This window comes from Zymoseptoria tritici, chromosome 1 (assembly GCF_000219625.1).
Source record: "Zymoseptoria tritici IPO323 chromosome 1, whole genome shotgun sequence".
In the NCBI taxonomy this organism is placed as follows: domain Eukaryota; kingdom Fungi; phylum Ascomycota; class Dothideomycetes; order Mycosphaerellales; family Mycosphaerellaceae; genus Zymoseptoria; species Zymoseptoria tritici.
This window is the reverse complement of record NC_018218.1, coordinates 130,726-150,484: the sequence shown is the minus strand read 5'-3', so window position 1 is coordinate 150,484 and position 19,759 is coordinate 130,726. Positions and strand designations below refer to the sequence as shown.

General features: G+C 54.4%; 8 protein-coding genes across 8 annotated transcripts; 7 read left to right on the top strand and 1 right to left on the bottom strand.

The window, feature by feature from the left end:
• Window positions 1–464: 464 nt before the first annotated feature.
• On the top strand, window positions 465–1,655 carry MYCGRDRAFT_88598 (uncharacterized protein; the record flags this gene model as incomplete). The annotated part of the gene is made up of 3 exons (XM_003857756.1): window positions 465–662; window positions 738–1,394; window positions 1,446–1,655. 3 exons carry the CDS (start codon window positions 465–467, stop codon window positions 1,653–1,655), a joined length of 1,065 nt encoding a protein of 354 aa, XP_003857804.1.
• Window positions 1,656–3,555: 1,900 nt separating this feature from the next.
• Window positions 3,556–4,989, top strand: MYCGRDRAFT_88597 (uncharacterized protein; the record flags this gene model as incomplete). Its single annotated transcript, XM_003857757.1, has 1 exon — window positions 3,556–4,989. One exon carries the CDS (start codon window positions 3,556–3,558, stop codon window positions 4,987–4,989), a length of 1,434 nt encoding a protein of 477 aa, XP_003857805.1.
• Window positions 4,990–5,725: 736 nt separating this feature from the next.
• Window positions 5,726–9,648, top strand: MYCGRDRAFT_106732 (uncharacterized protein; the record flags this gene model as incomplete). Its single annotated transcript, XM_003857758.1, has 1 exon — window positions 5,726–9,648. One exon carries the CDS (start codon window positions 5,893–5,895, stop codon window positions 9,646–9,648), a length of 3,756 nt encoding a protein of 1,251 aa, XP_003857806.1.
• Window positions 9,649–10,292: 644 nt separating this feature from the next.
• On the top strand, window positions 10,293–12,141 carry MYCGRDRAFT_31341 (uncharacterized protein; the record flags this gene model as incomplete). Its single annotated transcript, XM_003857759.1, has 4 exons — window positions 10,293–10,440; window positions 10,507–10,858; window positions 10,915–11,755; window positions 11,815–12,141. The coding sequence occupies 4 exons, from the start codon at window positions 10,293–10,295 to the stop codon at window positions 12,139–12,141; spliced, it is 1,668 nt and encodes a 555-aa protein (XP_003857807.1).
• Window positions 12,142–13,458: 1,317 nt separating this feature from the next.
• MYCGRDRAFT_101983 (uncharacterized protein) lies at window positions 13,459–14,196 on the bottom strand (the record flags this gene model as incomplete). The annotated part of the gene is made up of 1 exon (XM_003855787.1): window positions 13,459–14,196. The coding sequence occupies one exon, from the start codon at window positions 14,150–14,152 to the stop codon at window positions 13,616–13,618; it is 537 nt and encodes a 178-aa protein (XP_003855835.1).
• Window positions 14,197–15,860: 1,664 nt separating this feature from the next.
• On the top strand, window positions 15,861–16,028 carry MYCGRDRAFT_29736 (uncharacterized protein; the record flags this gene model as incomplete). Its single annotated transcript, XM_003857760.1, has 1 exon — window positions 15,861–16,028. A coding segment is annotated over one exon (168 nt), but the record flags the coding sequence as incomplete, so codon positions are not given.
• Window positions 16,029–16,371: 343 nt separating this feature from the next.
• On the top strand, window positions 16,372–18,151 carry MYCGRDRAFT_88592 (uncharacterized protein; the record flags this gene model as incomplete). Its single annotated transcript, XM_003857761.1, has 5 exons — window positions 16,372–16,517; window positions 16,722–16,751; window positions 17,045–17,119; window positions 17,189–17,727; window positions 17,991–18,151. The coding sequence occupies 5 exons, from the start codon at window positions 16,372–16,374 to the stop codon at window positions 18,149–18,151; spliced, it is 951 nt and encodes a 316-aa protein (XP_003857809.1).
• Window positions 18,152–18,762: 611 nt separating this feature from the next.
• Window positions 18,763–19,542, top strand: MYCGRDRAFT_33309 (uncharacterized protein; the record flags this gene model as incomplete). The annotated part of the gene is made up of 1 exon (XM_003857762.1): window positions 18,763–19,542. A coding segment is annotated over one exon (780 nt), but the record flags the coding sequence as incomplete, so codon positions are not given.
• Between the last annotated feature and the right edge of the window lie 217 nt (window positions 19,543–19,759).

Below are 19,759 nucleotides of genomic sequence, written 5' to 3'. Positions count from 1 at the left end.
TTACACGCGGCATGAATCGGTTGGAACAGTCTCCTCTCTGCTTCTCTTTTCGTCTTTCCCCGTGGTCCAGACTGTACTCTCCGAAGAATGTCTTCTCCCTCCACTCCATCCTACAGCGCTGAGACCGCAGCCTCGGCGACCCGGAATAAGGCCATGTTTACTTCGCCCTCATTAATCGATTAATGAGGATAAGTCGATAAGTCGATAAGTCGTCGTTAATAAGGCTCGGTTAATGAGGTTCCATGTTCACCTGCGATTAATCAGTTGCTCATCAATTCGCTCTATACCTTCCTTAGTTAGTCACCTTGGCACATAGTCACCTCGTCGTCGTCGTCGTGGTAGTGCTGTTGTTCATGATTCTTCCACTGTCGATTCCACTACTGTCGATTCCACCACTGTCGATTCTACGCTCGATTCCACGCTCGATTCCACGCTCGATTCCACGCTCGATTCCACCGCCTACCATGCCACGCAAGCGAGCTGCCTCCGAACTGGCGGACGACGAGAAAGAGAAGAAGTTTGACTGGCCAAAGGAGATAATTAAGGAGCTGTTTGATGCCGCTGTCGTTCTTAAAGACGACGGCAAGATAACCGAGGCGTATGGCTTCAAGAAGACGGATGTTGAGGACATCAGAGCGGCACTGAATAAGGAGCATCGCGTGGTAATATTCGCTTAGCTGAACAGAGGCTTGTCGTTCAAACAAGTGTCCAATAAGCTAGGTAATAGTAAGACCCAGTGGAGGGCGTATACGGCTCATTTGAGCCATATCAGTGGTTGGAGCGGTCCGGTTGATGGCGTGCCACGGTCGTCGAAGGAGGTGGAAGATAAGCATTACAATGCGAACCCTCGCTGTCGTCGCTTCCGGAAGAATCTTCCGCTCTGCGCGAGGCAATGCGAGTACCTGTATAGCGACAATCTGGCGACTGGCAACGAGGCTTTTGAGCCGGACGAGCTCGGAGGTGATACACCGGTGCCTAAAGAAGACTGGCCACTAAGTAACGATAGTGGTGGAGATGCAGAAGGGGACAACGATGTCGAAGAGGTAGCCTCTCGCTCGGTAAAGCGACTAAAGGGCGGTGGTGGTAGTGCCTCGTCGCCGGCTCCTACAACGCTATTAGCTTCGAAACGCATCCACCGGAAGAAGGAGCCGCCGTCTGATAATGTCGACAGCGAGAGCCAGGCATCAGTAACCTCCGCAGCGGCCATGGCGTTGAAGAGGGTGGTAGACTCATATGGTATTACTCGAACGCGCGCACCGCAGGCTCCTCAGTCGGTGTTGACGCAGTCGATTCTGAAGTGCCATAAATCGGCTGCGTTCAAGAAGCTGAAGGATGAGGATCGCTTCTTGTTTATTAAGAAGATCCTTCCGCTGGACAAGAACGCCGAGACTGTTGTAGGGTTGTCTAGTGCCGGTGATGCCTTCTTTGAATACTGGATTAAACAGAAGGTAAAGCAAGAGAAGGAAGCCATGTTGCCTCCACCACCGGTTGTTCAGCGCACGCCGGCACCTCTTAATCCACCTCTTCCTCATGATTATCAGCCGCCGCACTACTACCAACTGCCATCGATATCGGAGGGTTATGGCCAGCAGCAGCCGTATTCGTCGCAGGTGGATTACTGGCACCAGCAGTCGCAGTCGCAGTCGCAGTATTAAAGGGCGGTAGTCGGTAGTTTAGTAACAGAGGTAGTAGTTGGTGACAGAGGTGGAAAAGGAAGAGGTTTTTAAGAAGTGGGGTAATTCGAGGTGTGGAGTTTGGAGTGGGATGGCTATATACCTGACAGGATGTGCAAAAGTCCTGGCACAGTGATTTTGGTGAGGATTGGAGTGATTTATTGCCTAATTAGGAAGGTGCAGCACTTCCGAATCTTAGAGCGTATTGGATCTGCCCGTGCCTTCCTCCTCTCCAACACCTCCGAATACTGACTAATCACCGCACTGTGCGTTTTTCGTGCCACCTTCACCACCTCCTTTACCACCTCCTTTACTACCTCATTTACTACCTCATTCTTCCACTCGGTAATCGACAGTCAGCTTGTATTGCTCCCACATTGCCTCCGCTATCCGGTCACGCAGCAGCACCATCGCCGCGTCCTGTTCCTTCTTACTCGACGGCTCGTTCTCGCCCTCATGCTTCTCGAAGCCGACATCGATATCGCGATTCTGCCACGACACGTCCGCATCTGGAGACTGGCCATTCGCATACATGAAGTTGTGGATGACGCAGCAGCATACAACGAACCGCGAGTTTATGCGGACACCATAGCCCTTGTTAGGGCCCTTGTCGAGACAACGCCAGCGTAGCTTGTTAATGCCAAAGATCCGTTCTATACAGTTACGGAACTGCGCATAGCGCAGATTAAAGAGCTCCTCTTTGGTGCGAGGCTTCTGCTTCGCGGCCTTAAACTCACGGAGGTGATATCGTGTTTTCTGATAAGGCACTAGCACGCGGCGATTCTTCTTCGAATAACCACCGTCTGCGAGGTAGTACCTGCCAGCCGGCACCTTGAGGCCCTTCTTCAACGCCGCGTTAAGGACGGTGATGTCGTTCGCTAATCCTTCATAGCCTGGCAACACATACACGAATCGCATATAGAAGTCACAGACTGCTAGCACGTTCTGAGAGACTCCAGCCTTCCGGTTGCGGTAGTTGTTGGCATTAGCACCAAGGACCTTCTGAATCGGAACGTGCGAGCCATCTAGTGCACCAAGGCAGTCCTTAAAGAAGGGCATAAACTTGTCGTCGTTCAGCAGGTAGTATAGAAGGTCCGGCACTATTAGCACCTCCACGTATTTACTAGCCATTTGACAGAGCAGCTTGCTAATCTTCTTGATATAGCGATGGAAGCCGTTGATGGAATGCTGGAAGATCCACCTTAAGAGACGATAAGGGCTGTTGTAAGCAATATAATAAAGGAATACAACAACCTGCTCTTCAGGGCTTACCTCCACGCCGGTGAGTCCTTGGTCTTCAAGAGCCCTTATCAGCTTCCACAACACCTCCTTGTTCAGGCGTGTTACGTCCTTGGCCATGGTGCCATAAAGGACGTCTTAGATCATTCGAGGGCCTCTGAATCGATCGGTTAATGTGGTGCGAATGCCTGGCGGACGATATCGCTCGTGAACTAGCCGTTCTACTATCCTCGGAGGCAACAACGCATTGTTCAGCTCTTGAAGAATCGCTCGGTCCACCACCTCTTCAATCATCTCATCCACCGCTGTCTCCACCGCCGCCTCCACCGCCGCCTCTAATAATTCCACCGCTATATCCGGATCTATGGACGAGAACGCGATATTGCCACGACACGCACACAACGCGCCAACGACCTTATTAATCTCGGAGATTAATAAGGTCGAGTGCGCTTATTCGAAGGATCGCTCATTAATCGCTCAAAGAGGGAATCCGATGGCCTTCCACGATAATCAGGTTAATCAGACTGATTAATCTGATTATGGTGGTGAACAGCAATTGCCCTCTGATTATGGTACCTCATTAATCCGACTTGTGGTCATTAATCGATTAATGAGGGCGAAGTAAACATGGCCTAAGCCCACCATGTCGTGGCTTAGCCCGAAGCGCCGGCGTACGACGAGCAATTTGAAGACTGTCCGCCAGGGTCAGGGCGATGTGAATGTCATTTCGGAGGAGAGGCAGGATGAGGCTTCTGTTGCTGTGAATCATGATCAGGCTGTTGGACGGCCGGTTTTGAGTCCGAGGGCGGCGACGCATTTTGCTGGCACGTCTTCTGGTCAAAGACCTGGGTTGGTGGGCGTCAACCGTGGTACGTTGGTTCTGTCGCAGGAGAAAGGGAGGAAAGAGGTGGCTGGAGTGAGAAAGGAAAGGGGAGACAGTGTGATTGATGTTGGTGGGATTGGATTGGAAGTGGAGGGAAGAAGAGGTGTCGGAGCAGTTGAAAGTCCGCTGGACGAACGGTCTGCGAATACCCAGGACATCTCGAACCAGCTCGCACACATGAACGACGTCTTGACACGACACACCCACCACATGGAAGACATGGCTCGAGCCCAAGCCGAGAGCGAGCAGCGTATACGCACGATGCTGGAAAGCGCTTCTCCGCGGAGAAGTTCTGCTGGGTTCCTGGATCTTTCGCATCTTTGGACGTATCTGGATCGAATACAAGGGACTGTCGAGCAACTGGTGGAGGAGCATCGGGAGTTGAAGAAGAGCAAGAAAAATCTTCCCGAAACGACCCCGGCTGGATCTGTGGTGGACCTGTCACCGGTGACTGAGAGGCTGGATAGTCTTCAATCGGCGGTGGAGGATAATTGTGCGGTTGTTAGGACGTGGTTGGAAGAGAGAACATCCGAGCAAGAAGAAGTCGTGCCAGCTTCGATGGAAGTCCGTCAAGCCATTGAACACAACGCTCGTGAACCAGGACTGGCCGTCATTGAGGCCGTTCGAGCCGCGATTCAAGATATGGTGCCAGAGCTGTCCAGCGTTCGAGATTCCACCGTCGAGAACACCAAAGAGTTGAAATCAGTGCTTGGGATGCACGAAGAGCTTGGTAATCGGTATAGATCAGTCGATCTTACACCACTCACCAATCGACTGGCCAGTATACATAACACTCTGCTTGAAAGACCGGTTTCAAAAGATTTGAAATCAGACCTTCGCAGTGTTGCTGCGAGCCTTAAAGAGATCCATACCTTGGCCGGCCAGAATGCCACAGCCATACAAGCTCTCGCGGCCCAGCAGAACACGACTCAGCTGTCCCTTCGCCAACTCTCCTCGCAGACTCGCTCGCTGGCAGACACCTCTCAGCAAGGCAACGCGGATCGAGACTCTAGGCTCGACACCATGAAGGATCAGCTGCGAGAAGTTGTGGCAGGCCAGACGGAGATGTGCGAGTTGATGAGGAGCTGGATGGAGGATATGCAAACTTCGAAAAGTGCCAGCTGTGGACATGTGATCAGTCCGCCGCCGAGAAAGGTCGGGAGGAAGATTGTGGGTTTTGTGTATGATCGTTGATGGTCGAGATCATGAAGAATGCGAGAAGAAGGAATGAGGTCGCTTGGGGTCCAGAAAGGAGACTTTCCACCGGTCTGTTCGAGAAGGATAATCCTGGTCGGTAGAACTATGCCACGAACGACCCACGAACATAGCTTGCATATTGAAACGGTCGTTCGTGCGAATGGCACGGTTTCACATGAGTTGCTGTCGACGTCTTTCATCGACCTCATCGCTCATCACGACATTTAGGAGTCTGCCGGATCTTCAAACACTAGTTCTACCCGAGGCGTTGAAACTTACCAGAACTTTGAGCTTCGTGGCCCCTGGCGATCATCAATTCGATGCATCCTTTTGTTCAATGCAGCGAGCAGTACCGACGGGTATTCGTGAACAATCAATCACTTCTTGTCTTGTGTCGTATCTTCTGCCGCAATGCGAAAAGATGTGTCTCGGCGATTTTCTTGTTCCCTAGCGGAAGTTCTCGAATCTGCCAAACCGAATCCAAGCATTGCACAAAACGGTAATGCAGAAAGGAAGGGTCCGCACGCTTTCATTCGCCGAGAATCATCAAGTGCACTCGCTTCTGCACGAGTCGCTGTCTTCCACAAGTCCACCACTGTAGGTTTGTGCATAGGACTCCGCAGCAGATACGAGGCGTCTGACTCCGCGCGGAGTGAGAGTAAGTTTGAAACCTGAACACGTTTGAGCGCAAGCATCACGAAGCACGACGGATAGCCTCACGAATGACGAAAGCAACGAGTTTTCGCAGCTGTCCGGCCACCACGCCCACGAGTCAATGAACCGGCGCATGTTCTACGGTAATTCGCTGGGCCTGACGATCGCTACGCCGGGAATCCTTCATAGGTCTGGAGTTCCCGTCGCATACGGTGGGTGAGGTAGTTCGGCAGCGGTTCCTCGACCATGCCGGTGCCCTCCACCCTCTCGGCTCGTTCAGCACGGCATAGAAGTGCCATGTCTGAGCGGCGCAGGCCAGCATCCGAAGGACCAGCGGCGGAGGAGCGACGACATACGACGATGCTCAACGGCACGGATTTGTGGGATCGTCCAAACTGGCCTCTGGCATCACCGGAGCCCGATGGAGAAGAGATGGATGCTGCGTTGAAGGAAGAGCTGGAGGAGGAGAGCACAGCGAGGCGCAAGTCTCAGGATACCAACGGCATTCTGGGAGATGGATACACATACTACGAGCACAATGTGAGCGATGTCGAGGAAGAAGCGGATACGGAAACGGGTGCATCTTCGTCGTCGCACACTCTGCCGCAGGACAAGCCACCGAGTCGTACGTCGGCCAAGTTCCACAGGGTCGCCAGTTTGGAAAGCCTCGAATCTCCACTGCCCAGCGTTTCACCTCTGGGGGCCAGACATCAAGGATCGCCTTCGTTGTTCAATCCCGGCTCTACTGCGACTGTCTCTGCTGATCTCAGTCGCTCAACTAATGATACCATTTCCACGCATGAAACAACAAACACATCTCCGCGACCACGGCAGCAGTCGATACAATTCCAAATCAATGGGCAAGAGCAGCGCGCAGAGGATGATGAGGAGCATACCGAACGCCGCAGCACGTTAACGACAACGCCTATCAACAGTTCCCGCAACAGCCATCCGTCTCCCGTCCTCCAGCAGGCCTCTCGTCTCAGCTACTTTCCAGCGCCAGGCTCGACCAACGTTGACGGCTCGAACCGTTTCTCCTCCACCAGCCAAGCGCCGATGCAGTATAGCTCTGTGCATCGGCGAACCTCTACTCGCTCATCTTGGGGTACCACAACGATCTCACCGCAGAAAGAGTGCCTGCGTTACAGCTGGCAGTCATTGAAAGATGTCGAGCCGAATCGTCCAAGGATACACATCATCAAGCTCGTGTCGAACAGCGTCACGGCGTCTGCAGGATTCCCGACTGGCGAAGCTTTTGGGTTCTCAATATCGCCACGAGGGAGGAGGGTCGCAGCGTACAACAGTGCAAGGCTATTCGTCCTTCAAGCGGCCGCATTGCCAGTGGGCATCACACAGGAATATGCGCTCAAGAGAAGGCCGCTCGCGGTGGAGGTTACGGACTTGGGGAGTACAATGGCAGTTCTGGCTGACGACCACACGATTAATGTCTACGACATTGGGTTGAAAGTGAGGAGAAGTCGGACAATCAAGCTGGACTATCCCACAACCTGCATTGCACTTGCACCGACAGGCGGTCTGTTGGCAGCGGCTTATGAGGGCGGCATCGAGATCTTCTCCTTGGACCCAAAGGCAATGCCTACGGACCGAAGAGCTGTCCGAAGTGTCAAGGTCGACCGACTGGCATTCTCCGAAGACGGATCGACATTAATGGGCACAACCACTCGGGTGAATGCCTCGTCCACGGTCGTTGTCTCAGTACCTGTCTTTCCGGCTTCCCACAGCAACATTCCAACCCACGAAGAGTTGAAAGAAGCTTGGTGCTCCAATCTCCTCCATCCCGAGAACATTCGCAACAGCAGCCACGCCGTCTTCATGCGAGAGAATCGCCAAACCAACAATGAGAAGCTCTTCGCCTGGAACGGTCTTGAAGACACATTCGGCCTCCTCAACATGAGCGACCTGACCTATGGCAACATCGAATTCCCCATTGTCATTTTCCCGCCGCTGTCGACCAACGGCGGCCTCGGCGCCGCGGTACATTCTTGTCCTACGATTGATGAGTTCGGCGATACCATCGCTGTTATTGTCAACGATCGCACGATTCGACTGTACATTGTCCCGCCTAAGCAGCAGGATGAGGAGACCCCGGTTGAGGCGCATAGCATTGATCATCAATTAGATGAAGGGTATGGGTGTCCGTTCAGCGAGGTGCGATGGATGCATAGTAGCCCATCGTTGCCGGCGCCGGCGGACAACTTGGTACCCGTGCAGGGAAGGCTGATCGTGACGAGTCCCGGCGGAGTGAGTGAGAATGGCGATGAGGGAGTAGAGGACGTGGAGGGTGGAAGGATCATTCTTTTCGACTTCGATCCGCAGTTCTCGGGACAGCCTGGCCAGACATTCAGCTTGATTCTTGGCAAATGTCCGCCCCAAATGCTGGAGGAAGAGCAGGTCGACGTCGCCGAGCAAGTGGCATTGGTGAGGAAGAGATCAGTTGCTCAGCACAACCGAGGCGCTCTCAGCCAACGACCTGCACTCATCGGACGAGCGGCGAGCACCATCGTTTCGCGATCTCAGCGAGGAGTCAGTCCGGCTTTTACCAATTCGAGCATGGGACATCATGGCCGCAGTCGAGCCAGCATGATTTCCATCGGCACGATGCAGTCTGACGGAGCTAGAAGCTTGCCAGATCTGATGGAGAGCAACGAGCAGGCGGATGTGTACGAGGAGCCATATATGCCTGGTCAGCCAAGATCGCATGCCTCCCTGCAGCGCGCGGCTTCGAATGCGCAGAGACATCGATTCCAGACGTTGGAGGAGAGGAATCGAGAAGGCATCAGCGTAGAACAGTCCACCGGGAACTTCTTGAGTCTGCCAGAGTACAGCGAGGAGCCGAATGCGCCTCTGCCGCAGAAGTTTCGTGCCCTGGCTGGTCTAGATGGTCCGCAAATGTTCGACCCAAGCAAAGCGAAGAGGATAGACGAAGACATCACGGAGTTCCCACCCAGAAGCAGCTCTCGAGCTAATGGTGCGCCAGATGGCAGCCCAGTCGCTGGAGGTAGCGGAGAGCGGTCAAACTCGCCACTTCCAGGAGTCTCGCCCACGGGTGGTCTACCCTCAACTTACCCTGCCGCGCGCTCTTTCACGCCAACTCTCCGTGGAGGTGAACCGCATCGTCCCGACTCTCCCGCCGGCAGTACTCGCACCTTCGACTCGCAAAGCCAGAACGGGACCATGGCACCATATGGCACCATCGCCAGTCTCCCTCGCGGTCTACAACGGGCGTACGGCAATGCCGTCTCTCCGATGAGTGGAGTTCCTGCACCTCGCTCGGATAACGGAGACGAGCCGTGGGACATCATCTCACCGGTCTCGCGCCTTGACAACTGCTCCGCGTCCCCCATCTCGCCATACGTCCACAGCATCCCTCAGCGCCAACCCTCCCAACTCTCATATAATCCTCGCTTCTCCGCCCTCGCCCCAGGTATTCAGACCTCTCCCTCCCGCGCCCCGAGCTCAGCCGGCTCCTACAATCCCAGTACCTACAGCAATGATTCGCACTATTCTCCCACCTCTCGGCGGTTGCCGCCTCACATGCAAGCCTTCCGCAACGCGGCCGCGGCAGCCGCCATGCAGAATCCGACAGCCTCCGGCTCCGCCTCTCTCTTTCCCATGAACCAGTCCCGCGACCACGTTCCACTACGAACGGTCCAAAGTTCTGGCAAGGCGGGAAGCGTGGCGCATCCTGTCACGGGTTGGCATCCGCCTGCTGCTGCTTCGACGCCGACGTTGAGGGACTCGGGCAAGGTGATGGAACCTCTGAACGGACTGGCGAGGACGGCGTCGGAGAGAAGTACGAAGAGTGCGGCGTATGTGATTACCGGTGGGAGGGCGAAGGGAAGAAAGGGCGGCTTTTTCCATCGCGGAAAGGGGAGGCAGGAATTGCTGGAGGCGGACGCCGGGAGTTATATGGAGAAGAAGAGTGTGTTTACGAATCGGAGTCGGAGGGGTGACAGGGACGGGAAGTGTGCGGTTATGTGATGCGGTTTGACGCGGAAGAACAACGACAGGAGGTGTGGGAGCGGAAGAGAAAAGACATTGGGAGTGTGGAAGATGATTGCAGGTTGAACAGACAGCGACGGAACGAGATACCCTTCTAGTATCGTCCACAAGCGTTGGACATGTCATAGCGAGGCGTTTGGATCTTCATTGGGTTTACGGTGGTGGCAGTTTGTTGCTTCTGGCATGCCGCTCCCTTTATGTAGAGGATACTCCAATAATAGCACTGCACAGAACGTTGATATCACTTGCAGGAATAGGATCTCATCAAGCAGGAATTTAACCACACGCAAATCAGCACGCCATCGACTTTCCCCACTGGCAGGCGGAGTATCTCCTAGCCGAGCTACGAGCGACTAACCCCAACGCACAACCCTAAGCTACCTACAACATCACATATGCCCATACAGCAATTCACCGATTTGTTTCACTGACGATTTCTTGGATTATAGTCCTGGAGCCTGTAGCTGTCGGTTTGTCTCGCAGGACAAGAGATGGTCTCGGGCCATGCAGTGCCCAACGGCACACCTCGTGGCGTCAACGGATATGCCACGACGAATGGCGTGAGCAGTTCAGCGTCAAAAAGTGCTGCAAACGGAAACCCCGCTCAAGCCCGCCCGAACGGTATGGGCTATTCGGCGTCGAGAGGGACACCAAATGGAACTCAGTGCCAAAGAAAACCTCAACTCGACTTGATCATTGGCCCGCAGACGAACGGCGATGTACAACCAAAGCCCAAGAAGAAGCTTATCCTGAACGCTTTCGTGGAGATGTGTAAGTTGCCTTGCAATGACGATCGCTCAGCTCTTGGAAATTTGCTAACATGTCCCACTTTCACAGGCTCCGGCCACCAATCTCCCGGTCTCTGGCGGCATCCCGACGACCGTTCTACGGAGTTCAACACACTCGCCCACTGGACGTCTCTCGCTCAACTTCTCGAACGCGGAAAGTTTCACGGTATGTTCATCGCGGACGTTCTCGGAGGCTACGACGTCTACGGAGGACCGAAGAATCTCACTCCGGCCATCAAGTCGGGAGCTCAGTGGCCGGTCAATGAACCTCTCTGCGTGGTGCCGGCGATGGCGGCGGTGACGAAAAGTCTGGGATTTGGAGTGACTGTCAGCACGAGTTATGAGATGCCGTATCATTTGGCGAGGAGGTTGAGTACTGTTGATCATCTGAGTGGTGGGCGGTGAGTATGATCGTTCCGTTGCGATCTGAAGGGGTTGTGCTGACGGTCTATCGCAGTCTCGCATGGAACGTAGTAACCGGCTACCTCGACTCCGCCGCTCGCAATCTTCTACCCAAGAAATCGTCCTCCACACCCGAAAAGGACAGTGCTCAACCCACTCATACCTCCCGCTATGCCATGTGCGAAGAATTCATGACCGTAGTCTACAAGCTCTGGAACTCCTCCTGGCGCTCCGACGCCGTTCAACTCAATCGCAAAACAGAAATCTACACCGATCCATCTCTCGTCCGGGAAATCAATCACACCGGCGAGTTCTTCGACGTTCCTGGTCCGCATTTTTGTCAACCTTCTCCGCAACGCACGCCGGTCATCATGCAAGCTGGAACATCGAAAGAAGGGAAAGCGTTTGCAGGGAAGCATGCAGAGGGTGTTTTCGTATCCGCTCATGCACCAGCGAGCGTGAAAGGGAACATCGCCGGCATCCGTGCGAAAGCAGTCGAAGAAGGTCGATCAGCAAGCGATGTCAAAGTTCTTGCCAAATTTTGCCCTGTCTTGGGACGTACGCAAGCCGAAGCTGAGGCCAAGTACGCTGATTACATCCAATACGGCGACTACGAAGGCGCACTCGCTCTCTTTGGTGGCTGGACTGGAGTTGACTTGAGCAAGTACGCTGATGACGAGGAGCTGCGGTATGTGGAGAGTAATGCCATTCGCAGTTATATTGAAGGACTGCTGAAGGTGGCACCGGATGTGAATGGAGGAAAGTGGACGAAGCGTGCACTAGCGGAACACATCATGGTGGGAGGGCTGGGAGTCACAAGCGTGGGCACACCGGAGGTCGTGGCGGATGAGATGGAGAGGTGGGTTGAAGAGGGCGATGTGGATGGGTTCAACATTGTGGGTGCTTGGAAAGTCCAGCAAGCGTGAAGTTTGGTTGACTAACGAAGCTTCAACAGGCATACGCGCTCATGCCGCAGACATTCGAGGACGTCGTAGAGCTGTTGATACCAGAGCTTCAGCGAAGAGGTATCTTCTGGCACGACTACACCGTGCCCGGTGGGACGTATCGGGAGAACTTCCTGGATTCACCTGGTCAGAATGAGCCTCTTCCAAATCATCCTGCAGGTCAGATGATCTGGAGGGCGGTGTCGAAGAGCAAAACGGTCGGGTTCAAGCTGGATGGAGTGAGCGAGTTCAAGGGTGGTGAGAAGGGCAGGGTGGAGGTCGAAGAGGAGCCGAAGACGGATGACTGGATCGATCCGGCGGCCATGCAACTCTGTTGAAAATGGTATGTGCTGCGATCGGCGCATCGTGGGCGATGCACGGTCGATTGTCTGACCGATCTTGGAGAGGACGCCGGGGACCCATGGGCGAATCTTTGCGAGCAACGTTTCGTCAGACATGCTTGAGCCTGGTATGGAAGAAGTGAAGGACGTGGATCCCTTCGATCCGGACGGGATGCAGCGTTGTAGAATCACTCAAGGTGCAGACACAGCGTGGACCATGCTGTATGCGTCAACCTCACCGCTCTGGCAGAAGGCGTGGGGACCTTGCAATGATCCAAGATGATCCAGGCGCCGTTGCAAAGCTCAAGGAAGAACATGATCGGACCTTGCAATGAAGAGTTGGACTCTGAAGTGGACGCAGTATATCTCTTGAGCTGTGCCCGGCCTGCTTGTCAATATACGAGACTCCCTGAAGACCGCTGAAATCCTGCGGCTTTAGACGGTGAAGTTCGGGACAAGAGCGATACCGAGAAGCATTCTAGAAACGTGGACTGACCAAGGTGACCGGGATGCAGCCCAGCATGTGGCCGAAGTCGACTGGCATTGGCCAGTGCTTTTGCGGCACTTCAGGCCAGTGGCATTCTCGAAATTTCTGCGCGGAGTTGTCGAACTCGTCGTGCCCGCAAATGTGCAGCTTGAGGTCATGTCTGCTGAGATTCTTGTTCTGAAGGTCATCCGCGCTGGTAAGCCCGGTATACTCTTGAATTCTTGAGGCATGTCCACGGCGAATTGTGTCGTAGACACGAAATCGTTCGCTGATCCTGACCCCGGGTCACCTCGCCTTGCATGTTCAACCCAGTGAAGCGGTTCGCAGGATTGGAGTCGAAAGCCTCGGCACTTATTGCTAGCTGCTTGAGTATGCCGTTGCAGTTCGAAGACAAGTGAATGGCGGTGCCGAATTCTGTTTCAAGCCGGGGTTGCTCGAAGAGCTTGTTGTGTTCTTGCTGGCGGAGAGCGATCGCTGCTGTCAGATCTCCAATGGCCGGCTCCGGCGATGAGGATTGTGAGCGGTCCCGTGTTGCTGAATGAGACCTCTACACATTGACTGCAAATCCATTGCTCGTGCCATCAATCTCTGCTGCGGACTCAGAGCTCTTCATGATGTCGACAGGAGTTCTAAAAGTACCCAAAAACCGAGAATGGGCGAGCTGGAATCACAACGGTGATCTGCTGCCGACCGAACCTCTTTCGACATGACATTTTCCCGCCTGTCCGTCATTGCGGGGGATCAACATGATGTCTCGAAGCCAAAGACAAGACCATCCGAAGTGGGCCATCTGTAGCTGCCGAAATAGCTCGGTCTTCGCCAAAACGCTCCAGAACAGTCGTGGTAGAAATGTCGATGGTCGGTAAGACTGCTTGTACTCAAGCTGAAGCAAGCGACCGGGTTGCCATGAGACGAAAATCCGGCCATCATCTCGCATAAACATCGTGGTCGCATAACCTCCAACAGCGTACCTTCTGGAAAACATCACGCCGCCTCCGTTCTCCTCACTCGAATCGGTCCTCTGACATCCTCCAACTCCACCTCCATGCCCAGCACCTCTCCTTTCTGCAGAACCTCGCACTCGCCTGCCTTCCTACGTTCCCACACCACCTCTCTGATGATGGACATTGCTTCTCGCCAGTTTTCGCACCCGAGACGTTGCAGGTCGTTGGCGGTCAGGGCTCGGGCAACTTCGGAAGGGCAGAATGTCTTGGGTGGTTGGCGAGTGGAGAGGAAGCGGTCGAGGTGAGGTTTGATGGTGGAGGAGGACATGTCGCTGTTGGGTTGTCCGCGCGTTGGCTCATTCACGACATCTCGCATATCAGTGCCGGTGGAGATCTCGTTGGTGTTGACTACGGAGTGTACAATGAGCGACGGACCCGATGAACCATCCGATACGCAAGGATCCAGGGAGGCAGAACTAGACATGGGCATAAGCGCGCGGTGGCGTGAGCTTCGGCGGGGAAGATGTTGCGTTCCTGTCGTCCTTTCGAGTTGTATCGCCGCCGCCGTACTCATCATTGTTCTTGCATGTCAAGCTCATCTCACATGGAAGTAGCTCAAGATGTTGACGTTTGAGAATGATGTGAGACGAATTTTGTGGGACGCACAACGTGGAAAAGGCATGCAGCGGACGAGGGGAGACGTTTCAGATCGATCGTGAAACGGCTTGGAGCCGAGAAAAAGCTTGAAGATAAAACGGGCGGAGCAGGCGGCATTCGAGGGTCCTTGCTGTTGATGAATGGAGCAATGGACAGGACTCGTAGCGTGGTAATAGGTCGGGTAGCAACTCTGTTGTGAGTATCTCCTTTGATATACACGCAATCGTGCTCCTTATCGTCTTGCTTTGTTGTATACGACGAATCTTTGAACCTCGTGGTCGCTTACTCGTTCTCTGCATTGCATCCCGTCCTGCATTGTTGAATTGTAGCCGCGCGAGCCCTATTAATAGCCCTACTTCTTAGCTCCTGCTGCCGACGTTGCTAGTTCGAGTTTCGACTGCCGCTGTGCTGTGCTGCTGCTTCCTTCTGCACCACCTTCGACCGACTCCACGGCCCTTCCGACGGATCCTCACCCTCCTCCCCTCATACCACCACCGCCGATCGAACGCTCTCCGCCTCCCCGATATCAGCGACGAGGATACCGATCACACCTGTCTGGCCTGCTCCGCCGCGAGGTGGTCTACCACCGGATCCAGCCCATAACACCAGACGAACAGACCCGAGCAGACGGGAGCGATACAGAATCAAACAGTATATACACCAACATGACCGAGGTGCTGTCGGCCTCGCCCTCCCACATCATGTACGATACCACGAACGACGACTCTCCGCTCGAGTCCAGTGGCTCCTCCCAACCACGACACTCTGCCTCAGGCGCGACAATGGCGTCGCCGACTCCGACCAAAGCAGCGAAGCGAACATCCACCGCCTCGCGCGACAGCCGTCCTTCAACGAAGTCACAATCCCGCCTCTCCACCACCTCACAGCAAACTTTTCGAAACTCACGTCCTAACTCGACCGCACCGACGCTCAATCTCCAATCTTCCCTACCATACGCTCACGTCCGCGACTTCGCATACCCTGCGTTTCATCCCATGCATTTCGGCGGTCCACCATCTCCATCACCGACATCATCTTCTGGACCACAATCAGCGACATCCGAGCACTCGAACACATCGCGACGACTGTCCGACTCGGCTGAAGGATCCGCGGGTCGAGGACAATGGAGCGCAGGACCATGGGGTGGAGATGGCGTGATGTACGAGGACATGGCTCCACTGCCGAGTACGAGTTTTGGACATGCAAGTGGGACGGAGGGTCAGGCAGGCGACGAATGGGCGGAAGACGAGTACACGCATCGGAAAAACAAGCACCGCAAATCTAGGAGTTTTGCAGACATGCCGAATTACGAGCGTGGACGACGGAGGGAGAGCGCAGGCAAGAAAGAGGCAGAAGGACACCATGGAGCTTCGGATCCAGCTGGTCGCGATGCCTTGAGACAAAGTCGCGGTTTCCATCAACCGTCCGGCTCATCACCACGCCGAGACTCGCATCTTCACAACAATGCTTCGCAGAACTCGGCGACACTGCCCTCACGATCTTTCCATACCTCTCAGCTGAACGTCCTCAGCGACCTCCCTCTCGATGCCGAAACGCCCATCTCGCCCATCACTTCACCTATGCGCGCATCGCTTTGTCCCGACGACGAGACGCTCTACGCAGGACCGAGTCTAGCACTCTACAACTTTGAGCCCGAAAACGACAACGAACTGCGACTTGTGGAGGGCCAGACGATCTTGGTCAGCTATCGGCATGGACAAGGGTGGCTGGTCGCCGAAAATCCGAAGACGGGAGAGCAGGGTCTGGTGCCGGAGGAGTACGTGAGACTGTTGAGGGATATCGAGGGTTGGGACTGGGAGAAGGGTGGATGGATTGATGAGGAGGATGATGGCGAGGAGGACGAAGAGGACAGTGGTGAAGGGGACTTGGACCCGAGTGAAGGTCATGGCAAGACAACGGGCATTGGCAAGGAAGTTGAGGAAAAAGCGAGGGAATTGAAATTAGGGAGTGACAAGGCTGGAAAACGATGACAAGACGAAAGAGCGGAGATTTGTTTGGCGAATCCGTTGATGAGCACTATGAGCGAGAAGACCTGGTATGAAGCTGAGCAAATGATTGAAATGTTCAACACGCAGGAATGAGAGGAATCGTTCATCGCAGTGAGGCCGAAGATGCGAGATGTGCAGTCACCGAGCTCGAGGCGTGATGGAGGTACGACGGTATGCCAGCAGTCTACGCAGTCCGGAGATTGGAAAGCGTGCTCAACTCTGGAGATTATGGAAGTTCGACGGTGCTGTGTGCATTGTTCACTGCGGCCCGAAATGGTGAGCATCTTGCAAATTTGGATTTACTCTCTTTTCTCTTTTTCAGCGCCTGGACTCCGGATCAGCCTTCAAAATTGCAGGCAGATCGTTTGTCAGGAAGCCTCCATCTCGGCCTGTGGCGTGATCTGAATCTCAGATTTGGCGAGTCCATCGTATGAGCAATCGGATTCCGATGAAGAGAAGTATATGTATGATGCGGCACAGGTCTCGCTCGCTGAGTCTGGTTCTTCGCAGGTAGGTAACTCACCACGACGGAACAAAGAATCGACGGACTATGTCCACGATCATTTTGCGTTGTATATGCCTTTCAGACTCAAGAATCCGGAAAGGAAGCTGGCGCTGGAAAGGTTGGAATATCCTGCTTGATTCAAGGGGTTGCCGGTGGACTGGGTTGTTGATGAATTTGATGAACCGGACGACTTAAAGGAAGCGATTGAGCGCGAGTCGGGTGAGGGTGCTTCTGCACAATGTCTGATCGATTGTTCCCCGACTGATGGCGGAGAGTATGGTCTTGTATACATCCGCAGGACTACCTTGCGTCCCCACGGATGGCTCGCATATCGCGACCTCGATTATGCTGTTGACTCCGACTTCACGGGGATGTGTGTCCATCAAGTCGGCTTCTGTCCTTGATCCACCGGTCATCGACTGGAATTACTTGGCCACTGAAGTCGACCGCATCGGACTGGTACACGCTGCTCGTCGCGTGCTCCAGGCCGCATGCTGACGACTGATTCTCTCGTGGGGTTTGTCGCCGAGGAAATTCCTCCGTCCGGTCATCCGGGACTGGAGAATGTCCCTGCTCTCGGAGCAGGCTCCACGGATGAGGAGGTTTTGCACAGGATCAGACTCACTGGCGTCGAGCACCATCACTCGGGCGGAACTGCGGCTATGGGAGAGGTGGTGGATACGGAAGGGAGAAGTTTCGGTGTGGAGGGGTTGAGAGTTGTGGATGCTAGTGTGTTGCCGGGTCCGGTTGCGGGTCGTCCTCAGACTACGCCTTATGCTGTTGCGGAACAGTTGGCTGCTGCTATTCTTGCCGGGCTGAGGGTGGTGACCTCGCGCGCATCTGATACATTCGGTTCTTGGACGGCTCGACGAATGTATCTGGACATATGCGTGCATTTATACACATCGAACAAGGACGCCGGATATACGATCTGCGATCAGGATCAGCCGGGGGCATCATGCATGCGACATGGAGGACGACGTGAGGTTTTGATAGGGAGCACGGCTCTATCACGTGACTCTTGGACCGGACTCCGGAACTCACTGCTGGCCAATCACCTTAGCCGCCGACTTTCGACCTGAAACACAATGCGAGAGACGTTTTCTTCCTATTGTCGGACAATCAACATTCACTCGACAACTTCACGCGCTTCACTAGCGGACTGAGAAACGGCCATGACTGGCTCTCGACGTCTGATCACTTCTCCCGGTCATCAAGACACGGACCTTCCAAGATGTTTCCAGTACAGCAGCACCACATCTGCGACCTCACACAAGAACGTATCGAGACGTGCACGACATTCTGGCTCGGACACTCGACTGCTCCGTGGAACTTCACTTGGAGAGTCTTGCTCGCAGACTATTCGTCTTTGCACGCGCTCGCCGGTAGGAAAACCTCTTTGTGATTGTTTCAAGCGGCCGGGCTCTTCGCCATCAAGTTCTCCACCCAGGGCCGATGAGGCGGCTCGACCACGCTCTATCACCCAAGTCCCGATACCACCATCGTCTCCCTCGCCATGTGGTAAAGACGAGAATTCTTTTCTTTCACCCACAAACCTCTCCTACGCCTCTCCTCTCTTCCTCCGCCAGCGACCAACACGAATATCCGCATTGTGTGTCGTGTGCTTTGTGTCGGACAAGACCCCTGTGCCTCTGCTTTTTCGCGTCACGCAAAAATCCCATTGTTGAGACGACTGCATTGTCCCTTTTTTCTTATTGTCCCACATTCACATTGTTGCCTTTCTCGATATATTAAACGCATCGAAGTGCACACCTTCTTCCTGGAACTTTCGCGCTTCTACCAAAACACTCCACCCCATTCACCAACTCAACGCACCGTTCACTACCACATTCAAGGTCTGCTGGTCGAGACTTGAATCCAGCGCAGTTGTATTCACTGCTGCATCCTGTCTCTACAAAACAATATCAAGAAACTCGCAAAGCTGGACTTTGCACTCTCCACCAACACACACACACTTCAAACAAGAAACGAACCACCCGAACATCTCCAATAAACATGTTCACTCAACAACTCCTCGCGCTTACCGCGCTTGCGGCCTTCACATCCGCCCACAGCTGGGTTGAAGAGTACCAAGTCATCTCAGACAATGGCTCTTACACTGGCCCTCTCGGATACACGCGCGGCTTTGTTCCACGGACAGATCCAACCTTTGACGGCTTCTCTATGATGTGGCTGCAACCAAATGCCTCCGCACGCAACGATGATGGCACAACTCGCACTCGTATCGACTCTACCGATTATGTCTGCGCACCACAGCAGCGTAAGCCGACCTACACTTCTGGCTACCCGAAACTCCAAGTCTCACCTGGTGACTATGTCGCCATGAAGTACCTTGAGAATGGCCATGTCAGCCTTCCATGGAACATTACTGGCAAGCCCGAAAGTGGAGGCACAGTCTTCATCTTCGGCACGACCAAGCCTTCCGAGAATGAGCGACTCGCCGATGTCATGCAGTGGAACAAGGAGGGCACGAGTGGCAACAAGAATGGTTTCTTGCTCGCCGCGCAGAACTACGATGACGGCCGATGTCACCAGATCAACTGCGGAAGCATTTCCCAGCAACGCCAGATGCTCCAGCCAAATCATGCGCCAGGCCAAATGACCTCAACTCTTGAATCCTGGTGCGAGTCTGATGTGCAGATCCCCGAGAAAGCTGCCATCGGCACTCTGACCATATACTGGGTCTGGCAGTTCCCCACAGCACCCAACGTCGACTGCAACCAGCCCGCCGGCAAAGATGAGTACTACACCTCATGCGCCGACTTTGACGTGGTCAAGCCTGGGACACCCAACAAGCTCGCCGCTTCGCCTGATGCACCCGCAAGCGGCAACCCACAATCGGTCGCCGTCAAGAACTACAAGTCTCGCCCAGCTCACACTTCTGTTCCCGCTGCCATCCTCCAGGAGAATAACAAGATCGTCGGCAACCTCCAACCTGTGGATAAAGCCTTCGTCAGCTCCTGCACCGCCCAAGCGAGCATCATCTCGCAGA